The sequence below is a fragment of the Drosophila miranda genome, chromosome XL, assembly GCF_003369915.1.
Source record: "Drosophila miranda strain MSH22 chromosome XL, D.miranda_PacBio2.1, whole genome shotgun sequence".
NCBI classification, from domain to species: Eukaryota; Metazoa; Arthropoda; class Insecta; order Diptera; family Drosophilidae; genus Drosophila; species Drosophila miranda.
The window spans coordinates 3,357,365-3,382,500 of record NC_046673.1 but is presented as its reverse complement, the minus strand read 5'-3'; the positions used below and the strand labels follow the sequence as shown (position 1 = coordinate 3,382,500).

Below are 25,136 nucleotides of genomic sequence, written 5' to 3'. Positions count from 1 at the left end.
GTCTGTCCATGTAAACGCCAATGTAGATCTGCGTCATCGCGTGTACGTATTTTGATGTCGAAAGGAAACGCGCGTTAGTGTAAAAAGGCTAATTCAGTACATTGCATACAATTCCATTACAGTATTTTTTTCTCCCGATAAAACCAAAGCTATTAATTGTCACTGGCATGAATCGATTAAAGAAAACGAAGTCTGACAATTGTTTAGTAAAATGATCATTGTTTTATTTATGAAATAAATTATTATTATTTACATTGGAAATAATGCACGAAATTCAAATAATATTGCATACGTTGCGGCAGCTAGCACTGAAAAGCACTCTCTCTGCTTTGATCTTTTACACACTCAAAAACAAAATCTACAATTATTATACGACTCTAGAGATACAAATACAGGGTGATATATAGTGAGTATGAGTGAAAAATAACTGGAATGGTGCAGCCGTGAGGGAGTTACTGTCAGATCTATGCAGATTCGCACAGTAAATTCGGTGGCACGCGCACTACTCGTATAACTTAATTCATCTCTCGTGCATGCTGCCTGCCGTACCTACTGTCGATTTTGGTTGGGGTTTTGTGGTCTGCGCGTGTACTGGGGGTCCATTTTATCTAGTTTAAGGTTACGTAACTAATATGCGACTATGGGCAAGTCGATTTGGCTTGGGGAAGCTGCCAGCCGGACTGGGGACTGGGGATCGCCTCAAGCTAAACCAAGTTGCTCATAATTTGGCTGCAGCTGTGATCTGCCACTTGCTGGGTGTGGTGGAGGAGGAGGAGTTGGAGTGTGCTCGCCTGATGGCGGGGAGTGTTTTTTTGTGTGGGTTGGGGGTGGTGCTGAGGCGGGTGCGGGTGCTTGCATTTCAACTAATTACTAACAGATAAACCACGCCTACGCCTATGCCTCGCCGGCACTCTTCACGCTCTTGACATACAACTAATTAATAGAGAAAATTTAACTAAAAACCTTAAGAAAGCTTTGCGAATAAATTATACGAGTAAGGTCGGTTTGCTCGGAAAAATCTAAGCACGAGTGCACATATATGTAAATACATACTATATAGACATACATATGCGGATATATTGTAGCTATATATGCATATAAGTATTGACTTGCAAGATCACGGGTTTCTTGCTCTCTCTGCTTGTCTAACATGTTTCCGCTATGAACTGAAAGGTTCCTCCGATCTACCATCTCCCATCTTCGATCTCCGATCTCGTCCGATCGCTTACAAAACTAAAGCGCGAAAAAAAACTTGCTAAAATTAAACAAAAAAACGTTTCGATGTTGCGCTCGCTCCAGCTCCATATCCAGCTCCAGAATCTAGTTCTGATTCAGATTCATCTTCGATCGATTGCAATTGCCGCTCCACATTTATGGTGATGACCATGGTTGGTCAATAGTGGCCGCCACCACCGCCTCCGCCTCCTGCGCCGGCACCGCCGGCACCGCCGCCACCAGCGCCGCTGTGCCTGTGGTGGTCGCGCCTGCCGGACGACTGATCCCGGTCGCGATAGTCACCATTGCGAGAGCTGCTCTTGTGGTGGTGGTGGTGGTGGCGCTTCTTCTCCCCCTTCAGGCACACGTCCGACACAACCATCTCGGAGTCGTCGCGCATTCCGTAGTTGTCGCGGCCGCATCTGCTAATGCAAATACTTAATCAGAATCTGGATTCGTCTTGTTCATGGATTTATGGAGACTTACCTGTCGAGATTCTCGCGGGATCGTTGCATATTGTCGCGCAGATTGTCACGGGATCGGGTCATGCTGGGCGGGTCGAGGGTCTCCTTGCGCCGCAGAGCATTGTGCGAGCTGTTCTTAGAGGCGGACTCGTGCAGGTTCTCCCAGGCCTGGCGGTAGTACCTGCAATACAACAATCCAGATCCAGATGTTACAAACAGTTTCAAGATTTTGGTAATTTAGTCTATCCGTTGAGCAATCTCACCTGTTGAGTCCGTTGCGGGAGCCGGAGGTGGAGCTGTCGAAGCTGGCAACCGTGTTGCAGTCGGGCGAGGCGCGATGGCGATAGTGTTGCGTGGTTCTATTTCTGTTTATGAATCGACGGCGGAGGGAAAGAGGAAAATAACGGGAGATTGATCAGTAGGCGCTCTTCAATGGGGGAGGGGGTTACGGTTACGGTTACATCTTAAAGTAATAAGAGTATGTATATCTAGCGTACATATGGCAGACTATAGGACTCCTCCAGGACGAATTTGTGTTGGGGGTTAGTTACAAGAGTTCAAAGTTCAAAGACAGGGTTAAACACAAAACTACGCACACAAACAGTGAAGGAAAGAGGTCCGTGGAGAGCAGTGTATTGAGGGTGTTGGAAAAAGACAAGAGAGTGAGAGAGAAAACTAAAAGAGAAAGACAGGCAGATAGAGAGAGCGACTCGTGCAGTGTATGAGAGAGAGAGAGAGAGAGTCGAGTGTCCTGTGTCTGTGTATCTGTGTATGTGTGTGTATGAATGTTTAGTGCTTGTGGGTGTGATTGATGAGTTGATTGACTGTCAGATTGATGGCAATGCAACAGCACAGGGAGAGAGGCGACGGCAGCCCACAGCATCCGTTGGTTGGTGTGGATCAGTGTGGACCAGTGTGGATCAGTGTTTTTTGTTTCGATTGATTGATTGGTTGATTGACTGGTTGACTGTTTGGATTGATGTTGTCTGTTGATGTTTTGTGTGGTGTATACGTATATTGTTGTTGGTTTGGTACTTTTGGCTGCTTACATTTGTGTATACATATGGCCGTTGATTGATCAGCTTCGATCTGATCTGGTTTAGCTTAGCTTTGCTTTGATTGTATGACTGACTGTATGATTGACTGACTGACTGACTGACTGACTGACTGATCGTTTAGTTTCGTTTCGTTTGCATCGATTTTAGTTGGTTTGGCTGTTCATCTTTGGCACACATTGCGTATGGGTTCCGCTCCGCTCCGTTCCCCATCATTGTTGAGCAGGTAGTTCGTTTCATATCATTTAATTTCATTTCATTTCGTTTCGTTTCATTTCATTTTTGGTCCGTTTTGGTCTTCGTCGATTCTCTTTGGCATCGTTATCCAGCTTCCACATCCAGCACTCCGTACTCCAATCACATGTGGGAATTGCTGAAGAGACCCGCCCGGGCCCGATAGCCACGCCCATAGCTGCTGAACTCCCGCCTGCCCAGCTTCTGGTCGTCGAAGGGCAGCGCCAGGACGCTGTACCACAGCGAGGGCTCCCTGATGGGGTCGCAGCGGGTGCTCGAACTGATGCTGCCGTAGCCGAAGCCGTACCCGTCGCCGAACAGGCGCATCCCCTTCCCGCTGCAGCGGGTCAGTTGGGCGGTGGACGCGTAGCTGGTGGCGCTGGTGGCCGTCGCCGTGGCATAGCTGGGCAGGCGGCTGGGTCGCGGTATACCGCCAACGGTAGCTGTTCGCTGGTGGGGCAGCTGCCTGGCTCCCTGCGACGAGTACTTCTGCAGTTGTTGCTGCTGCTGTTGCTGCTGCTGCTGCTGCTGCTGGTGGTGGCTGTGGCTGTGGTGGTGCTTCTGCTGGTGATGATGATGAGCATGATGATGGTAAGCGGTTAAGTGTTTGGCAAGGTGCCGCCGTTTGCTGTTCGGGGTGCTGGCGAATGGGTTGCCCAAAGACAGAGAGGGAGAAGCAAAAACGAAAAAAGAGAGTTGTACAACGAGAAAGAGAAAGCGTTCGATGTTCATGTGTGTGTCCGTGTGTGCTGGAGCGTGTGTGTGTTTGTTTTGTGGTGGTGTGCGTGAGAGACGCTCTCGCAAAGCGCGCACATGTGTGTGTGTGTGTGGGATCCCAGTGAGAGAGAGAGAGAGAGAGAGAGATAGAGAGAGAGGAAGAGAGGGATGTGGCAGCGGAGTAATAAACGGAGGGAGGACAAGGACACCAACGACAGCTGAAAAGGCAAACAATCATGGATACACACACAGACACAGAGAGAGAGAGAGAGATATAAAAAGAGAAAAAAGTACAGAAAAATAGAGAGAGAGACAGAGAGAGAGATAGAGAGAAGGGGTTGGGTAGAGGGTTACGGGTGGTGAACAAGTGGTGACCCCGACAACGATCGACTTCTTTTCTTTTTGATTTCGAATTGATTAAAAATTAATTTGCAGGGACCAGAAAGGGACGGGACTCACCTTCGCACGAGAATCACAATCGTCGTGATGACGGCGGCCAAGAAGACGAAGCCACCAAAAGCACCCAGAGCCACAATGGCCCCCAGATTGAGCTTCGCCTCCTTGGTCTCCTTGCGGTCGGGGTTGTCGACGGCGAAGGGCACGTTGACATTGGGCGACTGGTTTTGCTGGATGTTGACGCTGTCGGGGATCTCGTTGTCCTGCGGATGCGAGTTCTGGATGATCTGCTGCGTGTTCCGCGTGGTCGTCTCCACCTGGGCGGGCACACTGGCTGCACTGGGTCGGCTACGCGGCGGTGTGGGGGCGTAGGTGGAGGGTGGCAACGGCAGCGCATGTTGGGTGGTGGGTGCTGCTGGTGGTGCCGCATAGGCAGGCGTGCTGTTCGGCTTCTTGGGAATGAGCACGGGTCGAACGGTGCGTCGCGGTGGGAACTCCTCGCGCACAGTTCCTGGAACAGGCACATTGACATCCTCCTCGGAATCGGCTGTAGAAGACAATGCGTATATGGATTAATTATGGGACAGAGACAGACATGGGTTATATCAATCACTCACATTCTCCGTTGATCTCCACTTGGGTGGGGCTGATGCTCGGGTAGGTGCCCACTGTGCTGGAGCTGGAGCTGCTGCCTCCGTTCGTGCTGGATGTGGACGCAGGGCGGTAGGGCGTCCGGCTGGTGGTGGAGCTGATCTTGGGCCTGAAAGGTGGTGGAGTGGCCGCCGAAGAGGGAGAAGTGGGGGCCGCCGTGGGCTGTGTCGAGGGCTCCAGCTTGATGCAGCGGGGCAGGGCGCTGCTCCATTGGCCACTGGCCAGGCAGCTAAGCTGGCGCGGTCCCTCCATGCGGTACCCCTGCGGACAGCTGATTTCCGCCTTGGAGCCGAAGTAGGTGCCATTCGGTGCGTGGATGATGGTGTTGTAGTAGTTTCCTGGCAGCGTATCGCACTCCACAACTGAATAGGGTAGAGAACAGAGAGCATAGAGAGCATAAGAGGTGCTGGACGGGGAAAGGCACCGGGATGGGGCTAGAGATGGGCATAGGCGTGGCATAGGGAGAAGGACTTACTCTCGCAGCGGGGCGGTGGTCCGTTCCAGCGCTCATCAAAGTCGCATGTGAGCAGCGCTCTCCCAATCATCTCATATCCCTCCTCGCAGGAGTACTTGACCAGACTCAGGTAGCCCACGGTGCTGTTCAGAAGGCCATATGAGCCGTGGGCAATGCTGGCCGGCAGCCCACATTCGATATCTAAGAGAAATGGAGAGGGGGAATGGAATGTTAGTCGTCCTCCCAGGATGATGGCGGCTGCACTTACACTTGCACACTGGCGGGAACTCGTTGTAGAAGCCAGTCTCCAGGCAGGTGCGGGTGGCCGGTCCCACCAGCAGGTGGTTCGAGTCGCAGCTGTACTTGATCTGGGCGCCCACCTCGAAGCCGTTGAGGGCCACCATCGTGGAGTTGGGTGGCTGCTCGGGGCGGCCGCAGGTCTTGGGCTGGTGCTGGCAGATGAAGTTCAGCAGCGTGTTGCAGTTGGTGTCGCTCCAGAGCCAGCCCTTGGAGCCGTCGAAGCGGGCGCAGTCCTCATCGCCGCCAGGGTGGCTCCAGAAGGAGACGGTCAGCTCGTCGCCGTTGACCCACTTCCAGCTGCTGCGGTCGCTGCCGTCGCGTACCGCCCCCATCCAGTACTGGGAGCTGACGTCGCTGCGATGGCGCCGCCAGAGCTCCCAGCTGATGAAGCCCTGGAGAGCCGGGTTGCTCTCGCTGATCAGGGTGCCGCCGCGCGAGCGGCAGAAGGAGAGCGCGTCCAGGAAGTTCAGCGGCTGGCGGTTGTAGAAGATGTAGCACTTGCCGTTGTAGGAGGCCAGGGCGCCGGGCGGCTGGTCCCGGAACGTGGGACACCGCTCGATGGGCAGGGCCTGGTCCGTGTAGACGAATGCCTCGCAGATGGACAGCGGATTGGGCGTGTTGTTCTCCAGATGCACGCTGACAAAGGCCCCCGGCATGGGCGGATTGCAGGGCAGGAACAGCGGCTGGCCGGCCTCCAGCAGGCCCGTGAACCGATTACAGATCGGGTTCGTCCCCAGATCCGGCCGGTTGTTGCCCACACGCACCACAATGGTGGCCGGCTTGTTGCCTGCAATGGCAACGGAGCCCGAATATCGAATTAAAGTACTGTTATTACTTCTCAGAGACATCACAGACAGACAGATCTCAAAGCCACTAAGTACGAGTATTTCCCCAGCCCCTGCCCCGCCCTGCCTTGCCTTGCCCTGCCCTGCCGCATTGTCGTACGCATTGTATTGCTATGGCGATAGCGATGGCGATGGCTTTTGTCTGTCAGCAGGTCAGGCGGGTTCAGCCAAGTGAAAGTAATCATAAATTTCGGCCCGCTCTGACTCACTGGGTCTTCGTCTTCGTCTTCGTTTTCGTCTTCGTCCCCAGCCACACGAAAATCACATAACAAGCAGACGAAGTTTCGACCTCAGGTTGCTGGCTGGCAAGTGAAAGCATTAGGGAAAACTGGCACTGGCACTGGCTGGCTGGCAGTTGTTTGCTTAGCCGCTTTCGGCCGCGGCAATGGCAACGGCAACGGCAACGGCAACCCTTTGCAGCCAGTCGACTCCACTCACTCTCCCAACGACTGTTGAGAGCTGTTGAGAGCTCCTCCGTGGCAGCGGGCAGCGTGCAGCGTGCAGCGTGCAGCGTGCAGCGTGCAGCGTTTGCCATTTTCAGATAGACAGACCGACAGAGCGACGGATTGGCAGGCCTGGGAAAACGGGGCATTGAACTGTCCACTGGGCGAGAGAGTCCCAAACAGAATGCGGTCCAAGCAACTATATTACAGAGTGAGCTTTTTATCTTTACGGCTTTGGCAGTGGCTGTGGCTGTGGCTATGGCTATGGCGGGACAGGTTTGCGGGTACCGCCATACCGTACCACAGATAATGTTCGCTCGGTTGCAGTTTAATAAAAGCGAAACGGCTGAATTTAATCAATTTGTAGCAGACAACGGGCGGATCGATGCAGATGAGATGAGATCCTGCCACACCCAATCAGTATCGCCATCTCTCGCTTATCCATCGCCATTAATGGGCATACATCCCCTCCACAGGCCCGAAATACTCGCCAGAACGGGCAACTGGAGAAAGTACAGAGACTAGAGTGTGACTACTTACCGCAACAGGATTTGCCAAAGTCCAGACGCACCAGCTGCACCATGTAGGGTTCCAGTAGGTTCACATACCACCAGGGCGAGCGCTCCGACTTGGTCAGCGAGCAGGTCTCGGGGGTGAAGAAGGCCGATGTGGAGCCGTCGATGGCCTTCTGGGGTGCGCCTGCGCCCTCTGTCGATATCTGCATGGGAGCCTTGCCGGCGGCCACATTGAGAACTGTATAACAGCCAGGGAGAGCGAAGAAGAGAGAGAGAGAACAGAGAAGAATAAATATAAATATAGAATGTAAATAAAAATAATAGAATTATTTGGGAATTCAAGATTCATGGATGATGGTGGGGCCGTCATGAATTGTCGTTTCTGCTGTGTCTGTGTCTGTCTCTGCGTCTGCGTCCATCCGAATGGTTCCCAGGGGGGCTCAAGGCCCGCCTAATTGGCCAGGGACAGGGGGCCGTGACACGGTTTGTGGCAAAAACAAAACAAAGCAAAACGAAACGAAACGAAAACCAAACAATGTTCTGCCTAGCAATGTTTGTCAAGAGCCCGCGATTGGACCTTCGCCGAAGTTCTGGCCATTGTATGGGCCGATGGGCCGATGGGCCGATGGGCTGTTGTGGCCAACAGCCAGATCGAGAGCCATTGCCCACAGAGGCTGCCGCTGCCTCGGCCTCTGCCTTTGCTGGCAAAAAGCAAAAGCAAAAGTGAAATTTAATGTGGGCCCACATCCAACTTTTACTTGTCCCGGGCCTAATTACAGCGCTCGCTACGCACTTCTGCGGCATTGGGATTCATTAATCAGATGCATCTGTCGGATAAGACTGGTCGGCCACTGAGCGCGACTGAGTCTGAGTCTGAGTCTGAGTCTGGCTGGAGCTGGAGCTGGAGCTGGAGTAGGAGTAGGAGTAGCCGCGATCAGCGGCTCATGACGCACTATTCAAGAGATCTCAGTTGTTGAAACTCTTTGCTGCTGCTTTCTAACCCGCATCTCTCTCTCTCTCTCTCTCTCTCTATCTCTATCTCTCTGTCTGTCTTTCTCTCTTTTCTGTAGCTCTGTGGGGCAGCAGCAGGTGTTGCTGGTGTGACATTGCATTTAATTAATTTCCTATTGCTCCCAATGCCACAGCAGTGTCTTCCTGCTGTGTCGTGTCCAATTCGAATTGGAATCCAAATACGAAGCCGATGCCGAAGCCGCTCCCAGCTCACCAGCTTCCCAGCAGCATTCCAGCAGCAGACGGCTGCAGCAATTTTCAAGTCGGAAATCTTTGCTTTTGCTTTGCTTGTGCCCCATCAAGTTGCAATCAGCCAAGGCAGCAGGGGGCAGGGGCATGCCAAAGGGCAACTGTTGAACAGAAGCAGCAGCAGCAGCAGCAGCAGCAGCAGCAATCTCTTGGAATTTCTTCGAAAAATTAATGATTCGAAGTGGAGCTAGTTTTGGAGGCATTAAAGAAACAATTACAGCCAGAAAGAATAGATTTTCTGAATCGATTTCGATTGGTTTTCGACACCTTCAATAGGTCCATATTCCAATTCCACATTTCACATTCGAATAGTAATAGTAATCCATAAGAAACGCCTCTGGAGTGATAGATCGATCGTTCGACTGAATGCCAGAATGATTTTCTCTGAATGGGTCAAGGCTGCTCCAGTCCATAAGTTCATTCACTCACTCATTCATTCATTCATTCATTTGTTGACTGTTGATCGAGCATACAGTTTGCTCTGTTTATGTCAATCAATACCAGTTTTGCGGAAGTCCATGTCCACATAGAAATCCATTTAGAATTCTCGTGTATTGGGTATTTTTTTGTAAGTCTTTTTTCTGTTTCTGTTTTTGTTTCTGTTGCCACACAGTCCCCACACGCGAGTCCGAAAAAGTGGGTCAATCTGCTGGTCGAGCGCGGCTTCTCATCGCCTCATCGCCTCTTCGCCTACCATTCCCATTCCCATTCCCGCTTCGCTTCTCTCCCCCTCTTCTGGCCTACACACGCATTCGGCTTTAGCCCAATTTCGCGCATTTTGTTAATCATGTTTCACTTTTGGTTAGCCTGTCGTTTGCTTTGGTTCACGACAACTTTGCATTGGAAATGGAATTGGAATGCCATTTGTTTGCCTCTCTTTATACGGACAACCAGCGAGAGAGAGCGAGAGAGATGGAGAGAGCCGGAGAGGGACGGAGAGAGAGAGAGAGAGAGAGAGAGAGAGAGATGTTGAGAACGCTTCAAATTTTGTGTTTGCTTTGGTTAACGGTGAAAGTTGCTCCCCAGTCCCATTCCCAGTCCCAGTCCCAGTCCCAGTCGACGTCCAAGTCCAAGTCTGAATCAAAGTCGAGTCCGAAGGCGCTAATTGAGTTGACGAACAGCATGTTCGTGTCCAGAGTCTTTTGTTTGGCTTAGAGGCTGGCCTAAACGGACGAAAGAAGCTTCGCCTACTCACCGCAGAAGGGGATGCCCTCGGGCACCCACTGCCCCTTGTCGCAGACCCGCCTGGCCGGCCCCAGGAGCTCGAAGCCACGCTCGCAGCTGTAGGAGGCCACCGTGCCCTGGGTGAGATTTGCATTCGAGAAGACCACGCTGCTGTGGGCTGGCGACCCGGGAAAACTGCAATCGGCATCTAAAACAGAAACAGAAACAGAAACAGAAAGAGACGATTAAATTATATGGTAATAAATTATGGAGAAATATTCTCTGATTCTCAGATTCTTTGATTGTTTGATTGCCGCTTCGAATTGGGGGGCTGGAAGTGGGGGGCTGGAAGTGGGGGGAATTCTCTTTCTCTCGCGCCACATCCCGCCCATTGTTGCAGTGCCGTACCCCCAATCAGGCGGCAGACACAATCAATTTGATTGATATCCCAATTACGGAATCGGGGAATCACAGATTCGCTTCGACGAATCTTCGAATTGAGTTGCCTTTCAGGTCGTTTATCAAAGTTACTTTCGTGAAATTATCCATTAAATATTGATTTAGCTTTTGTTCTGTTAATTAATAAAAGTTATGCTCAAATCCCTTCTGTGCGAAGACTATTCTGAGATAGAATAGTCATTATGTATATTCATACTTTGAGAGCCTCATTCGGCTTATGACACCTCTAGGGTCGAGTTTGGTAGCAGACCAACAAGAAGAGTCAAGCATGCACACGACATTCATGTTGTTTTTGGTATTATTGGGCATTCTATGCGGTGCGAACTCCTTCGTAATCGGCAGAATGCCGCTGGCATCTTGATTCATTTCTAAGAAATATAGCAGATTCCAAGATGGAAATTCTTCTCGAGATGCAACGACTCTTGACCGCCTAATCATTGATCTCAGATGCACACATTCCAAGGTGGACATGGACCATCCCCCTCTAGATCTCTACCGACCCGTCCGACCCGTCCGATCCGTCGGGGGATTCGTCGTGGTGTGATTGACAATTAAGCAAGTTCCGTTCCAGTTTGGCCACTCGACGAGTCGTCGCGACGACGCCTGGCAAATATCTCTGGCATTCAAAGATTGCAAAACGTTCTCGACTCGACTCGACTCGACTTGGCAGTTTGTTGTTTGTTGCAGTTGCAGTTGCAGTTGTTGTCAATGCAAAGCGTGAGAAAATTGCCATAGCAGCAGCAGTAGCAGTGGCAGTGGAAAAAAGCCATCAATTTAGTCGTTGCTGCTTGTATCTATGTATCTATGTATCTATGTATCTATGTATGCAAAAATGCGAGCCGTGTGCAACAATCAAATGTGTTGCTGCTACTGCTGCTGCTTGTACGAGTATGATTAGTTATTCAATTGAGCAGTTCCCAGGCCCAGACTTGGCCAGTGTCATGGGTTTGATTCATCCTCAGTGCCCAGTCCCCAGTCCCCAGTCCCCAGTCCGCAGTCCACAGTCCTCTGTTCCCGGGTCTAGAGGCTGGAGGCTGGCGATCGTTCTTGTCCCGCTCAGAGCTGTTAAATACGAATTTGGATAATCGGACCTGATGCTGATGCTGGAGCTGGAACTGGCACTGGCACTGGCACTGGGGGAATGCTGGACAGACAGCCAGCCAGTCAGTCAGGCAAGGAGGCATTTCATAAATGGTCGATTAACTGCAACATCATTTGACCAGCAGCAGTGCAGCTATCCAGCTGCCAGCGCCGCAGCGGCAACATGCTGTTGCTACACATTTTCAGATGCCTCTCCAGGCCACAGCAGCTTCTTCTTCTTGTGGCCTCATCTGGCTGCTTGGCTGCTTCGCTGCTTGGCTGCTTATACAACAATTTCAATCCCAATACCAATCCCAATCCCAATGCCAATGCAATTTCATCATAACGGTTTTCAAAAGCCACTCCACTCCACTCGACTACACTTCTGTGCCCACTCCGCCCGCCCCCCGCGGAGGCAAAAACAAATGCAGAAATTAGTTCGGGCAAATTGAAATTAACAAAAGCAAAGGCAAAAAGCAAAAGGCAAGTTTAGGCCAGTCATTTGTCATGGGGGCCAAACGCAAATTAAGAAATCAAGTTCATGAAACAATTTACATTCGGTTTCGGTTTCAATTTCGGTTTCAGTTACAGTTACAGTTCCACCGAATAAATAGGCAGCCGGAGCGAAGGGCCAGCCAGCCGTCGGAGAGCTCGACGCGGGAGATACCCTTTAAAAAAGAGTGTGTCCTACATACATATGAATGTGTGGAGGAGAGACTCTTATCCAAGGATATATCTAGTCTCTATTCGAGAGATTTGTAGGGTAGCCTAGCCAATAATTATGTATTATTAAAAGAAGGCTTCTTCTTGGGACTATGGTCGCGTGCCACTAGACTTGAGTCGATCCATAGACCAGAGATATACGAACCCCATGGGAAAATCAGGCAGTTCGAGGGGGAGAAACTTGGCTGGACTGGTGGTGGCTTTGGTGAATATTGCTTTTGGACCAAATGGAGATAAATAGTGGTCGACTGATGGCAGTGTGAAATTTCAGCAACGGCTTTCAACTCCATCTTATCGTTGTGTTTTTATATACTTTTTCAAGTCTAGATTTCATGAGATTCGAGTAAATTAAACATAAATATTTTGGCAATTTTTATCGAGTTTTTAGCAATTTTTTAAAATTTGAATCTTCAGTCGCTTATGCTTCAAAAATCCAAGTCTTGCCAAGCTTTTATCCTCTGCAAAATATTCCCTTCGACGCAGTTCGGGGCAGATACTTCCCTCTCGCTCGCACTCACCAACATCAAGACTCGCATTATTTTGATCGTGTCTGAGCCTCTCTCTCCCTCTCCCTCTCACCAAGGCAAGTACAGCAAGTATACTGAGACATTCAATGGCAAGGGTATCCCAAATGCGAATACGAATACGAATCGAAGCAGCAGCAGGGGAAGAATCAGCAGAAGACTCCCACGATGTGAGTGCGTCAAAAGAAACCGAAAGAGCAACACTACCCGTATGAAGATCGTAGGACCGACCGAAAGGTTGCCGTTGCCCAGTCGGCCATGCATGACAATGCGGCGGCGGTGGCGGTGGTGGCGGTGGTGGCGGTGGTGGCGGCGGTGTCTCTGACTTGGGGGCATGGAATGGGTATGGGTAAGAGTCTCTCTGGCGGGGCCAGTGAGGGGAGGGGGGCTCGAGTGGGGGACCAATACCTTAAAGTGCAAAGGCAGTAGTTACTCGTACTACGAGTAGTACCTGCAGCTTAAGGCTGCAGTTGTTGTTGTAGTTGTTGTTGTTGTTGTTGTTGCTGTTACCAGTGTTGCTGGGCATTACTTTCTATGCGGCGCGAACCCAGTGAAAGTGATATCCCGCATACAGACAGACAGACAGACACACGAGTACCACAGCCAGTACGAGTACGAATATGTGCGGCACGCTACCATTGACAAAACAACAGTAGCAATTTGTACAACAGCACCACTACTTGCATTCGTATTCGTATTCGGTATTCGTATTCGTTTTTCGGTATTCGTACAGCATTACGGGTGATGGGGAGGGTGGTCTCGTCTCTGAATATTCATTGTGTGCTTGCCGCGGATCCAAATCTCAAGTCTAGTAATAATAATCATTATAATCATAATAGCAGTTATAATTTCAAACTTGTTTCGGACATGGATCGGACCGGACTCCTAGATCGTTGTTACTGTTACCGCCTTTGTTGGTTTTGTTGGTTTTGTTGGTTTTGTTGGTTTTGTTGCTGTAACAAATTACCCATCAACGCCTCGGCCAGGCCTTTTCTTTGATTGCTGTTGCTGTGGCTGTTGCTGCCACAATTAGCATTTCGAGAGCGGAGACAAAAGCAAAATACTTCGGGTACGAATTGAAATTTCAAGAGAAAAATTTCAATTCGATTGGAGGAAATGAATAGAAAAAGCGAAAGCCAGCGCTGGCCAGCCGCAAAGGTTGCAATCAATTTGCGGTTTCATTTTTCGCGGTTTTTTTTTCTGCCAAAAACAACACGAAACGCAGAGGTAAGAGCAGAGGCAACTGCCATCAAAATTCCACGGGAAAAGAACTTCAGTTTCTGGAGGAATCGAAAGAGAGATCTTAGATCTCAACCACTGCTCTTCAGTATCATCACCACCGCGCTGCAACGCAACTTTCTACCGAGCTAATGGTGACCCCAACCCCAACCCCAACCCCAACCCCAAGCAAGAGCCCAAGCCCAGCCCCCTCATTCCACATTCCTTGGGGCATGCACCGGAGTCGGAGTCGAGTCGAGTCCGCAATTTGCGTATGTCGGCTAATTTGATTTTAAATGCGCGGCGGCAACTCTCCCGAGGAGTGCCCGAGCCAGGGCTGTGCTGCAGTGCATCCAAATGAGGCGCAAATGGCTTGGCCATGCAATTAGTCCGCCGCTTGCTTAATTCGCTTCCCATTGTCCCAATCTCCATCTCTCCATCTCTCCGTCTCTCAATCGCTCAATCTCTATGTGGGCTTCTCATTTCGGGGTCTGGCTTGACCCGAACGCTAATTAGAGCCGCGTCTATGGCGGGGGGCATGGGAGCGAGGAAAAGGGTACGTACGATTTCTGTGGTATTTCTGCATTGAGTGCAGTTCTGGGACGTCATGCGCTGATTCCTGCCAGAGGCCCACGCTTCGTCGGCTGCTGCTGCTGCTGCCTCTGCCTCTGCTGCTGCCTCTGCTGCTGCTTCCGAAGAAGCATTCTCCGCTTCAATTACGAAATTGGAGAAAAGTGCAAGTGCTGGGCCGCCTCCCAGATGGCCCCATTGCGATAGGGCCGATCTTAATCATTATTTCTACAAGTGAAAACTCCCCAGACGAGAGGCCCGAACCTCAGAGAGGCCAGCAGTTTCCCTATTCCCCATCCGAAAAACAAAAACGAAAAACGAAAAACGAATAACGACAAAATAGAAAACGGTTGAAACCGTTAGCCTATCGGTCGACCATTATATGACCATTATGATGATGGAGGAGCTCTGTGGCTGCCTCTGCGGCTGTTGCTGTTGCTGGAGATGCCGTTTGAGGCTGATTGGTTTTGGATTTACATAAATTGGCGACCAGTTCTCTCACTCTTTTGGGGGGAGGAGAGTGCTCCATCTGCTCTCACGCAGCTTCTCCAGCGCCTGCTCCCGCAACGCTTCTCCGATTCTCTTGACCCAGTTGTGAGGGGTTTTTGTTTTGAGGCTGTGCTTGTCGGCCAAATTAGTAGAACCTCGTTAAAAGCACACATGGAGAAACCTGACAGAAGCAGCAGCAGCAGCAGAAACATTTCGCAAGTGCTTCGGTTTGCGCAATCTGCTTCTGCCTCTGCCTCTGCCTCTGCCGCTGCCGCTGCCGCTGCTGCTGCTGTTGTTGTTGGAGCCGTTTGGAGTTGGATGCGCCCGTGGCTTGTGCAAGCCGTCGCGCCGGAGCACCGGACTGCACAAAAGTTCGTTGCCCAAGTCTTTTGATTTGAACTTCCGCTGATCAGCTACAGTATTTGTATCTGTGTCTGTAAATGCACCTGTATATGAGTCCACCGGCCAACAGTCCACCCTTTGTGGTTGGCACTAACAGGGTATCTCCGTAGTCGATGGCTGCCTGCTCCTCTGGTCTGCTGTCCATTCTTGGCTGATGGCTGTTGTCTGCTGTCGGTTGGTTCTTGGCGTGCCTTTTGGAATTAATTGCGCATAAAAATTGCCCATCATGCGCATTAAATGAGACATCAAAGAACGTCTGCCACCAACACACAGCAATACTCGCATGTACATATGTACGAGTGCATGTATGGGTAGTGTATCTGTGAGCTAGTTGGCCTGGCTAAAAGCTGCTAAGCGTATTAAATAAACATGCGCTGCGTCCCATGCGGCCCCATCCCCCATCCCCCATCCCCCATCAGAGGCGACGCGACGCGACTTGGCTCTCTTTTATGTAACGGTACGCACAGCGGCTAAAGCGGCAGCAGCAACAATAAATTTCAGGCTTAAACAGTTACGTAAAGCAACAGCAAGAATGGCTAGAACCAAGAGCAGAGGCAGAAGAGCCAGCTGAACCCAGGGGGAAAGAGCTGAGCCAGGGGCAGTGGCAGTGGCAGTGGCAGTGTCAGTGCCAGTGCCAGTGCCAGAGCGTCTCATTCCACTTCCAACTGGTGGCAACATCTTTCACCTGATGACAATCCCCCTTTGTATCTGCCCCTGCCGCGTCATCTTTCTCTGGGCCTGCTCTGCCCCTCGCTAAGCCTCATAACAGGTTCGATATGATTTTGCGGCACTTTTGCGGCAAAGGAAACGCTTGATTGCCGCTTCTAAAGCAAGGCCAAGCAACGGCAATCGACAGCAGACAGCAGACAGCTGCAACAACAGACACAAGCCAAAAACAAGAAAGAATTACACCAGCATCGGGCGACGACTGAATGGATACCCTGGCCGTCTGTGGCATCTGTGGACACAACTAATTCCAAGATGTTCTGGTTCTTTCATCGCTTGCACAATTGGTTCTCTTGAAGCAACTCCGTGAACTAGTTCGCTCTTGGAACTTCTTGGTCAGCCGAATTAGCGGAATGGATCGATGGGAGTTGAACGATTGAAGTGGAACGATTCTTCGATCAGATCTCAGATGGCCTTACGACGAGGCTGATAAACGCGTCATAGAAATCGTAATACCCTACTCCATAGGGTGTGAAGACGATCGACGACATTGACCGACGATATTGCTGGAAGCTGGCTGTTGGATGCTGGATGCTGTTGCCGTTTGCCGTTTGCCGTTTGCCAGCTGACCGCATTCCGGGCCCGGTCCGACAAATCAATGCGCAAGCGTAGAATAGTGTTGGCAGCAGTGGCAGCAGCGGCAGAGGCAGCGGCAGAGGCAGCACATTGCTGTTGTCCTTCTCTTGCCACTGCCACAAACTGGGTCAGTGCTCAGCCCCAAATGCAGTCGCAGATAGAATCTGTGCTATGTGTGCCCGTGAATGTGTATGTGTCTGTGTCTGTGTCTCAGTCTGAGGCTGAGGCAGCTGCTGCGAAACACCTGCAGCAGCCGCGGCACTGGGGCCCACTGCCGTCTGCCATGTGCCAGTGCTCACTGTGCTGGACTGTTGATGCGTTCTAATTGCAGTTGCTAATTCTCGGCTGTGGCTGTGGCTGTGGCTGTGGCTGTGGCTGCGGCTGCGGCTTTTGCATTTGCTTTTGGTTTCGTGCCTAATTTTCTTTGGGCTGTGAACATTTTCAATGCTATGCGAAGATCGTTCCCACTTTAATTTTATGGCTTGTTTGTTTTTCTTTGGCTTTCAGTTTTCAGTTTTCAGTTCTCTGTTTTCGGTTCTCTGTTCTCTGTTCTCGCTGTGCGTTACAATGCTTCGGGGAGAACCGACCAAAAGTGGACAAATTGTGAGGCTAATCATTTGGTCAGACCGCTTCCAAAAGCAAATTCAAAAATCACACAAAAAGGAAGGAGCTCCGACTGGGGGATACCTATTAAAACATCAGTATTATCCATTGGGAATGATGGAATGGAACGGAAAGAGTGGAAAGCAGATCTCAAAATCATATGGAATAGGTCTAATCAATATTTTGTGGAACACATATTCGTAAAAGTAACTACGGGAGGGACCATCGACTGGGTACTGGGTACTGGGTACAACAAAAAATAGAAATAGAAATAGTAAAAAGTCTATTCGCTCACAAGGCGATTTGCATAAGAATGGAACCAACACATAGAACGATACGCATTGGAACAAGTCGAGAATTTCGTGGGTTGGTCGTGGTTCTTCTTCAATTTCGATTCCAAGTCGTGTCTGTGCCTTTCCCCCCCCCCTCTCTCCCGCTACCTCTAGCTATTTTTTCTTTTTTTGGTTTTTGGGTAAAATTCTCGTGGCGGTGGACTTTGTCAACTCTCTTCCACTATGCAAATGGGCAGCCACAAATCAAGAGCTTGCCCCCAATAAGAAAGGAAATCAAAAACTGTGATAGAGGAGGGGGAGACGGAGACGAGACGGAGACAGAGATGCTGGGGCTTTGCTTTTGTTATAAATATTTTCACTTTGGACATTTTATTTGCTTCCAGCGAGTGGAGACTGGGAATCGGGATGGGGATGGGGATGGGGAGGGGGAGGGGGAGTTATAAAATCGATATTTGTATGGGATGGCATTCCATTTGAATAGTTTTACCGCTAGTTGCGGGGCATTACGACATCAAAAGATTGGGATCAGCGATCAGGTGGTGGTGGAGCTAGAGCCAGAGCTGGAGCTGGAGCTGGAGCAACTTGCTGCAACTTGTTTGCTGCATGTGTGTGCAAGAAGTAACTGTAGCTGCCCCTGCCACTGCCTCTGGCCGCTCTGTTATTGATTGGCGGCCGCAGCTGCAAGAGCTGCCAACTCATCCTGAGACTGCACTTCCGATTGCCCCCAGAGCGAAGCGAAACGATACGAAAGCGTATTCGGAGCGGGATAAGCCACTCATCAGGCAGCCAGCCAGCAGTCATTGAACTTGCGCTCTCATCATCGCCATCATCATCATGAAGATGGCGCCATCGTTTCCCCCCCTCTCTCTCTCTCTCTCTCTCTCTCTCTCTCTCTCTCTCCCTCTCTCTATGTATATATCTCTTGTGCCACTCAGCGTGCAAGCGGAACCAAAGCTGCAACAAAAACTGAGCTAAGCAAATTGCAATTTCCATGCGTTGCTTGCAACAGCCACAGCCACAGCCACAGCCACTGCCACAACCCATGTCCATATCCATATCCATGCCCATGTCCGCGTCCATGTCCGCAATTAGGTATCTATCCATCGACCCCCACCCCGTCCCTTGCCGCACCGATATCTATGGTTATGGCTATTATAAGTGTTATCGTTATCGTTATGGCCATGGCTAAAATATTGAAAGAGCCACAAAAAAAAAAAAGAAAACTGAACAAAAAACAGATTCAGGGGGTTTTCCTTTTTGGTTTGACTGCGTTTGGTCGGCCGGGGGGGAGGGGGGGATACAGGCGGTGCCAGGGTGCCGTGCCTGTCGATTCAACCAGATTCAATGAATCCAAGGAGGACCAGCACCCGAGCTAATTGTACGACTGGAGAGTGTTTGCCAGACAGAGCACTATTCGGACTTTTCAATTCAGCGGCGTTCAGTGGCTAAAACGATGCAACTTTTAGAGGATTCCAGATAAGTCTATCTATTCAAACGGCGGGCAGGCCTTTTGCATTTGGAAGCAGTCCAGCAGCAACAAAAATAAAGCCCTTATCTGAATAAATCTAAGCTCGGCAATGAGTGTACACAATGTACATACATTGTGGATTGTCGTATATGTCTGTTGCTTTTGTAATTCTCGGGCATTCGCATGTGCGTCGCGAACATCGAGCCTCAAGCGAGCGATGGGAGCGGTTATACTATCTTGTCTCTTACTTATAGATATATTACTTATATAGGTAAGTCAAGCCATCAATTTTGTGTGTGCTTAGATGTGGGGCAAGCCGACTTGATGATGTTTCAGTTGCGATGCAGTTGCGGCTTTTACTAGCAGAAAGTCGTAGGATATTCCTATGATTTGATCGTCACAGATGCCCGAATCGGAATGGGAAGTTTGCACATCATTTGATGAATGTGTGCATTCCCATTCGGAATGTGGGCCCTCAAGTTTGCTTCAAGTTTGGGCCCTCAGATGGGAGTTTCAACTTGATTCGAGAGCTTCGCTTACTTGACCTCGGCCGACTGCCATCTATCGATAATTATCGATAGCTGTGGCAAGCCATCAATCAATAGCAAGCGAATATTTCACGATACTTGTGTATTTTCCAGTCGGTGGCAATTTGTAACGAAACGCAACAGCACCGACTCAAAAACACTTCGAGTTATTAACAAAGCAATTATTAATAACAATTTCAATTGTCTGCCGCTGCTCTGGTGGCATTGATGGCATTGGCTGTGAAAACGAGTCGTCGTGAATCACGCCGCGGCGTCCAATTTGCCACACGGCGGCCACAATCCCAATCCCAATCCCAATCACAATCACAATCACAATGGCAACAGCAACACCAACAGCAGCGACACTGGGGCATAAAACATATGTACATACATATGCGCGTTGTCGTTTGACAATTAATTAAATTAAAAACGAATGAATAGAAAAAGGGGCATAAATTCTGTCCAACATTTTTCCATCCATCGAGGAGTACGTATATTCAACTTTTCTTTCTCTTTCATTAGGACCAGCTGGTTGCCGGGGCACTGGCAGTGGCAGTGGCTGTGGCTGTGGCTGTGGCAGCCAGCAGCTTTCTTGGTGTCCAGCGCTGCCAGTTGGCATCTAAATGCGTTGCTAATAGCAAACAATTTCATTTATTTATTAGACGTTAGTTTCACTTTTCGAGCATTTCACTGCGACATTAAAATTTCACACACGACGCCAAACAGCAAACAAAACGCGAAAGTTGCCCCACGATGTTGTTGCTGTTGCTGTTGCTGCTGCTGCTGCCTCGCAGTGTGTGTGCGTGTGTGTGTGTGTGGAAATATTTAACTTTTAACTGCAGCCAGAGCCATTTATGTTTATGGCAATTAAAGAGATACTCGCACAAAGACAACGCTCACGCCTGAGAATCAAATGGAAATGGAAATATGTGGCAGTGGCTGTGGCTGGGGCAGAGCCCACTGAAACTCTGAATGCTGAATGCTGAATGCTTAATGCAAGTGATTGAAATTTATGCGGCAATCCAGATGATACGACACTGACGTATGGCCTGGCTTTGGATGAGTCGCGATGAGATGAGATCAGTTGTATGGCACTCCCTTGCATTTAGAATTCTCTTCCAACCAGACGGACACCTCCGCACCCATGGTGCAGATCGGCAGATGTAACCACAACGAGAAAAACACCCTTCCGTGGGATACTCGCACTCTAATGTGGTGCCTGCACGTTGTGGATCCATTTCATGGGGAAACTAAGGGAATAAATGGATCATTGGGATCGTGGGGTGGATCCCTACAATATCTGGAGCTTCCAGATATTTCCACAGCGATCCACGCTGTGCAAATCGCTGGAAGCTTCTCGTATCTAAGGAAAATTGTTCCCCAATCAAAATGATACTGTCATTTATGTCAGCTTCATATGGAGCAAGCCGGTGCTCGTATTGGACAAGGCCATTGACAGTGATTTGCGCAATGCTTACCCCACCCCCACCTGCAGTGAGCCCCACGCCCCCCTCCCCACTCATGCGCAGACCTACTCCTACTCCCACTCCCACTCCCACTCATACGTGCCAAGGTGACAATTGCAGCAAAACAAACAAGCAACAAGAGACAAAAACGAAACTCATTTAACAAAATGTTGCGTAAAATTGTCAAGTCAAACATACTCGTTTGCAGTGACCGATTTGGTCAGGAGAGGAGTTTTCGTGTGTGCCTGTGAGGGAGGGGGAGGTGTGGTGTGTTGCGCAAAGGCGGAGGTGCTTTTGCCAAGTGGATGCACTTGCAAGTGAAAACTGACGACCCCAACAAGTTGAAGGTTGCCCTGCCTGCTGCCCACGCACTCGCTGGGGATGGAAAATTGAATTTTCTTGGATGGAGGTGGAGGTGGAGGTGCTGATGGTGGTGGCTCAGGCTTCCTACTTCCTTGTGGCAGGCATAGATACTCGTAGGTCTTATGTAAGTCCCGACCGCAGCAGCCACAGCAGCCGCAGCAGCCACAGCAGCAGGGAAAAATGATTTTACTGGTGGCATGCATGCGTGCACAGTGCCACGCCCGGTGCCGCCCTTTTCCACCATCCACCATCCACCATCCATAAGGCAACAAATTGCTGTGGCTGCTGTGGTTCATTGTGCAGCAATAGTTGGCTGGCGTATCTAGCAGATACTCCTCGCACAACGAGTATCTTGTGCCACGGAGTTTCGCATTGCAATTAAGCCCAGAGTTTCCGCATCTCTGACTGCCTCTGCCTCTGCCTCTGTCTCTGCCACTGATGATGATTATGATGAGCTGGTCATGCATGCCTATCCGCATAGACTCGTACATATACCAGCACTGGTACTCGTACTCGTAGATAGAGGTATTACATTGGCCAGGGCCTGGATGTGGGCCTGATCATCACTCTTGATGAGGCAAGCACAGGGCTGCTGCTGCTATCTGCTATCTGCTATCCGCTGTCGCTGTAGTCTCTCCCACTCTCTTTGTGGCACTTTTACTTTTCTTATTGTCAACAATTGCCTCTGCCTCGGAGGAAAGCAATACAGAAAGAAATACAACTTTCCCAACATTACAGATTTGTCTCTTCTCCCTCTCTCTCTCTCTCTCTCTCTCTCTCTCTCTCTCCCTGCTTCTTGCAACAAGCCAACAAGTCGCAATTGTTGTCGCTTTTATTGTTGTTTCTGTTGAATGGCTGCTACAGATCATAAATTTTCTTTTAATTTCGGTTTCTGTTCTTCAGTTTCTGCCGCTTTAGCGGTTGCTTTTTATGTTGCTCTTGCCTCCCTTATGGGATTAATTTTTTAATTAATTTACAAGATTTTTCCCCGAGTAAAAGTTGTAATATTTTTTGGCCATATTGTTGCCCCGTCTGTTGCTTCCTTTTTTGGTGTCCCACTGGTTTCTGGAAGAAGCCCCAATGCGGAGGAGGAGCCACCTGTGGAGTCTGCGCAATCGGATACTCGGCCACGTGCAGGCGACACTCGTAATTGAATGCCAGAACAAGTTGCAGGTCTCCTTCTGCTGACTGCTGGCTGCCACCGCCACGTGCAGGGACAAGTTTGTTGCCTAAGTCTTTCGTGTGCCACATTTGGGTACCCGTCACTCCTCTGTGTGTGTGTGTGTGTGTGTGTGTGGTGACCCAAACAAACATCCGTTTCCTGGCAAATGCCACACCCTGCTCCCCCCAGCATTCTCTTCACCTGATTTCTGCCGCATATCCCACGAAACAATTAACCAGCGCCCAAGCACTTGACTTTTCGCTGAAACTGGAACTCAAAGTGGAACTCGGACTGGGGACTGGGACTGGGACTGGGACTGAGCTCTGGACTGAGGACAGTTGAACATTGAATGCTCTTTCTGGGTTTTTTTTTTGTTTTTTTTTTTTGGTTTATTGGCGTGGGAAAAATGCCAAAGTCACTGGACAAGAAATATAATTCAAAAGTCGTTGGTTGCTTTTGTTTCGAACCAGAACCGGAAATCAAAAAACCAACAAAAAATGTGTATGCAAAAATAATAAAAATTAAATGCGAAGAAACAAATGAATTCTCTTTTAGGTGTGCCCCACACACACACACACACACACGCAAACGCACACGAAAATGGGTGAGTGATGAAAATGGGGACCGGCGGCACCCCAGCGCCAGCAACAAGAGGAAGGAGGGAGGCACAAGAGCGACAGCAAGTGGGATCGGATCACCAGCAGCAAACAAGAACGAGAGAAACAATTTCTGTTTGCTCTTGCTCTGTGTGCCGTTGGATACCCTGAAAACAGGGCATGCACAACATTTTAGGTGCCATGTGCCATGGGATCTTTGGGTGGGCTTATCCGATAACTGATCTATGCAAAGCATTGTGGGATTTTGAAGATTTGGAATCCGAAATGACCGAAAAGTCCGAAGATATTTTGCTAACAATACACTAGAGCCTCTCTCACAAGTTGTGTGGGTATCCGAAAAAATGTTCCCACATGTCAAGGCTGTGCATAGAGTCCGAGTCGAGTGACGGTGAGGAACAACCAACGAATCGAAAGGTCATCGGAGCCTAAGCACCATGAGACTTTCCGAAGAGCCGCCTTAAGACAAAAGACATAGAGGTTTCACTTAACGTCATTTAGCGAGTGTATTTAGATAGGATGCCTCATGGGTATACAAAATCTCATCCCCGAGAACTCCCGCCACAGATAATCAGAGTCACCCCTGGCGAGGGCAGGGTATACACCCTTCGGTATTCCTATTCCCACAGAATTTCTCTCTTGTTTTCTTAGTCTTTCGCTTGACACACTCACCTATATTCTGCGCCTGCGCCAAAGCCGACGCCATCGCCACCGCCACCGCCAGAGCCAGCGGCAGAAGCAGCTGCCACTGCGTTCGTTGCATGGTTTGCTCTCTCTCGCTCACACCTGCTGCGGGGGATCGATCTCGTTCCTCTCTTCTTCGGTTGATTATTCTTCTGGTTGTTGATGTTGCTGGTGTTGCTACTCTATATTTTGCACTCTTTTCTTCTTCTTTTGTTTTCTAGCACTTGCTGCGAGTTGTTGACTGTTGTTTTGGGCTCCACATGCCAACAGGTGCTTTTGGCCTGGTCAAAATGTGTGTCAGCCACCCAACTGGTGGCAACTGGTTCTATCCTTCGCCTTCTTCCGATTGTGCCACAGCGAGCAACAACCAAAATGCACAAAAACAAAAAAAAAATCCACACACACACACGGACACACGGAAGAGCGAGATGGACGCCGAAAGTTTGAGCACACACCGATAGCAGAACCGTTAGAGGAGAGGCACTCGGTCAAAAACTTAACAAAATAACGTAAAAAAATAGCTGAATATTTTTGTTGGATTACGCGCCACGCTTAGCCGCTGCATGAACCGTTCGCTGGAAGCTCTGCAGAAGAACTCAAGAGTCTTTCGTTTCGTTTCGTTTCGTTTGGCTTGGCGTTTCTTTCACTTTTCACATTGGTCGTGCGCTCTCTCGCCCGCTCTCTCTTGCCAGCTAGATCGCTCTCTCTCTCTCTCTCTGTTTCTCTGCAAGTCTCGCTTACTCTTTTTTTTGGGGGCTTGAGTCGAAGAAGTCAAACCGTCTGTCGCCTTGTGCAGCTCGAAAGCAACTGAAAGTTTGCGACGTCGCGCTGTGCGTCTTGTAAGCCGCCTGTAAGCTGCTTGCCTGCTGTCTCTGTCGCTGCCGCAGCTGCTGCTGCTGCTGCCGTCGTTGCCGTCGTTGCTGTTGCTGCTGTTGTAGTCGCTCTTGCTGTTGCCGCTTGCTGAGGCAGGTATGGTATGTACATTCATAAGTGGGGTGGTAGGGGACCTGCATGCGTGTCGGCCGAGCAGCACTTGCTGCTGCTGCTGCTGCTGCTGCTGCTGCTGCTGCCGCTGCACTTTTGGCAAGTGCCAAGTTCTGCTGAGTCGCTGCCTCTGCCTCTGCTTAGCCTCTGTGCGCTCCGCTCTGCCCCTCCGGCAGACTGGCAGGGCGTGCTGATCAATGGCCGGGCTTTGGCGGAGAGGGGCCTCGGCTTGGGCCATCATCATCTTCATCTTCTCTAAAACGGTATTAACAACTAATACAGGTTATGCAACTGTAACTTTGTGCGTCTCTGCAGCTCGCTCTCTCGCTCTCTCACTATCCCCCGTCTCTTTCCGATTGGAGCAATTTAGAAGAATTCCTCTCGTTCGACTGCGACTGGATTACCTGCTTCTGCTGGACAGGGACGGGACTTGCGACCAGGGACCTGGAACCTGGGACTTGGACAGTGCAAAAACTACGACCAGCATCAGCC

At 50.0% G+C, this 25,136-nt stretch overlaps 1 protein-coding gene across 3 annotated transcripts; it reads right to left on the bottom strand.

The window, feature by feature from the left end:
* Positions 1 to 523: 523 nt before the first annotated feature.
* On the bottom strand, positions 524 to 24,457 carry LOC108164994. 3 transcript variants are annotated; one of them, XM_017301021.2, is made up of 11 exons: positions 23,649 to 24,457; positions 9,745 to 9,921; positions 7,315 to 7,527; positions 5,455 to 6,273; positions 5,208 to 5,387; positions 4,699 to 5,094; positions 4,145 to 4,628; positions 3,096 to 3,608; positions 1,943 to 2,044; positions 1,702 to 1,860; positions 524 to 1,637 (listed from the first exon to the last, which is right to left on the bottom strand). In XM_017301021.2, exons 1-11 carry the CDS (start codon positions 23,737 to 23,739, stop codon positions 1,394 to 1,396), a joined length of 3,378 nt encoding a protein of 1,125 aa, XP_017156510.1. In that variant the 5' UTR covers positions 23,740 to 24,457; the 3' UTR covers positions 524 to 1,393. The 3 variants fall into 3 exon arrangements, with proteins under 3 accessions (XP_017156510.1, XP_033250073.1, XP_017156508.1); XM_033394182.1 differs by lacking the exon at positions 3,096 to 3,608 and having other exon boundaries at positions 524 to 1,640; XM_017301019.2 differs by lacking the exon at positions 3,096 to 3,608.
* Positions 24,458 to 25,136: the final 679 nt, after the last annotated feature.

Coding starts and splice junctions, on each gene's coding strand:
- LOC108164994 (XM_017301021.2), bottom strand. CDS start 23,739: ATGCAACGAACGCAGTGGCAGCTGCTTCTGCCGCTGGCTCTGGCGGTG. Junction 4,629..4,698: donor AGTGGAGATCAACGGAGAAT/GTGAGTGATTGA, acceptor TGTCTTCTACAG/CCGATTCCGAGGAGGATGTC. Junction 2,045..3,095: donor CTCTTCAGCAATTCCCACAT/GTGATTGGAGTA, acceptor ATTCATAAACAG/AAATAGAACCACGCAACACT.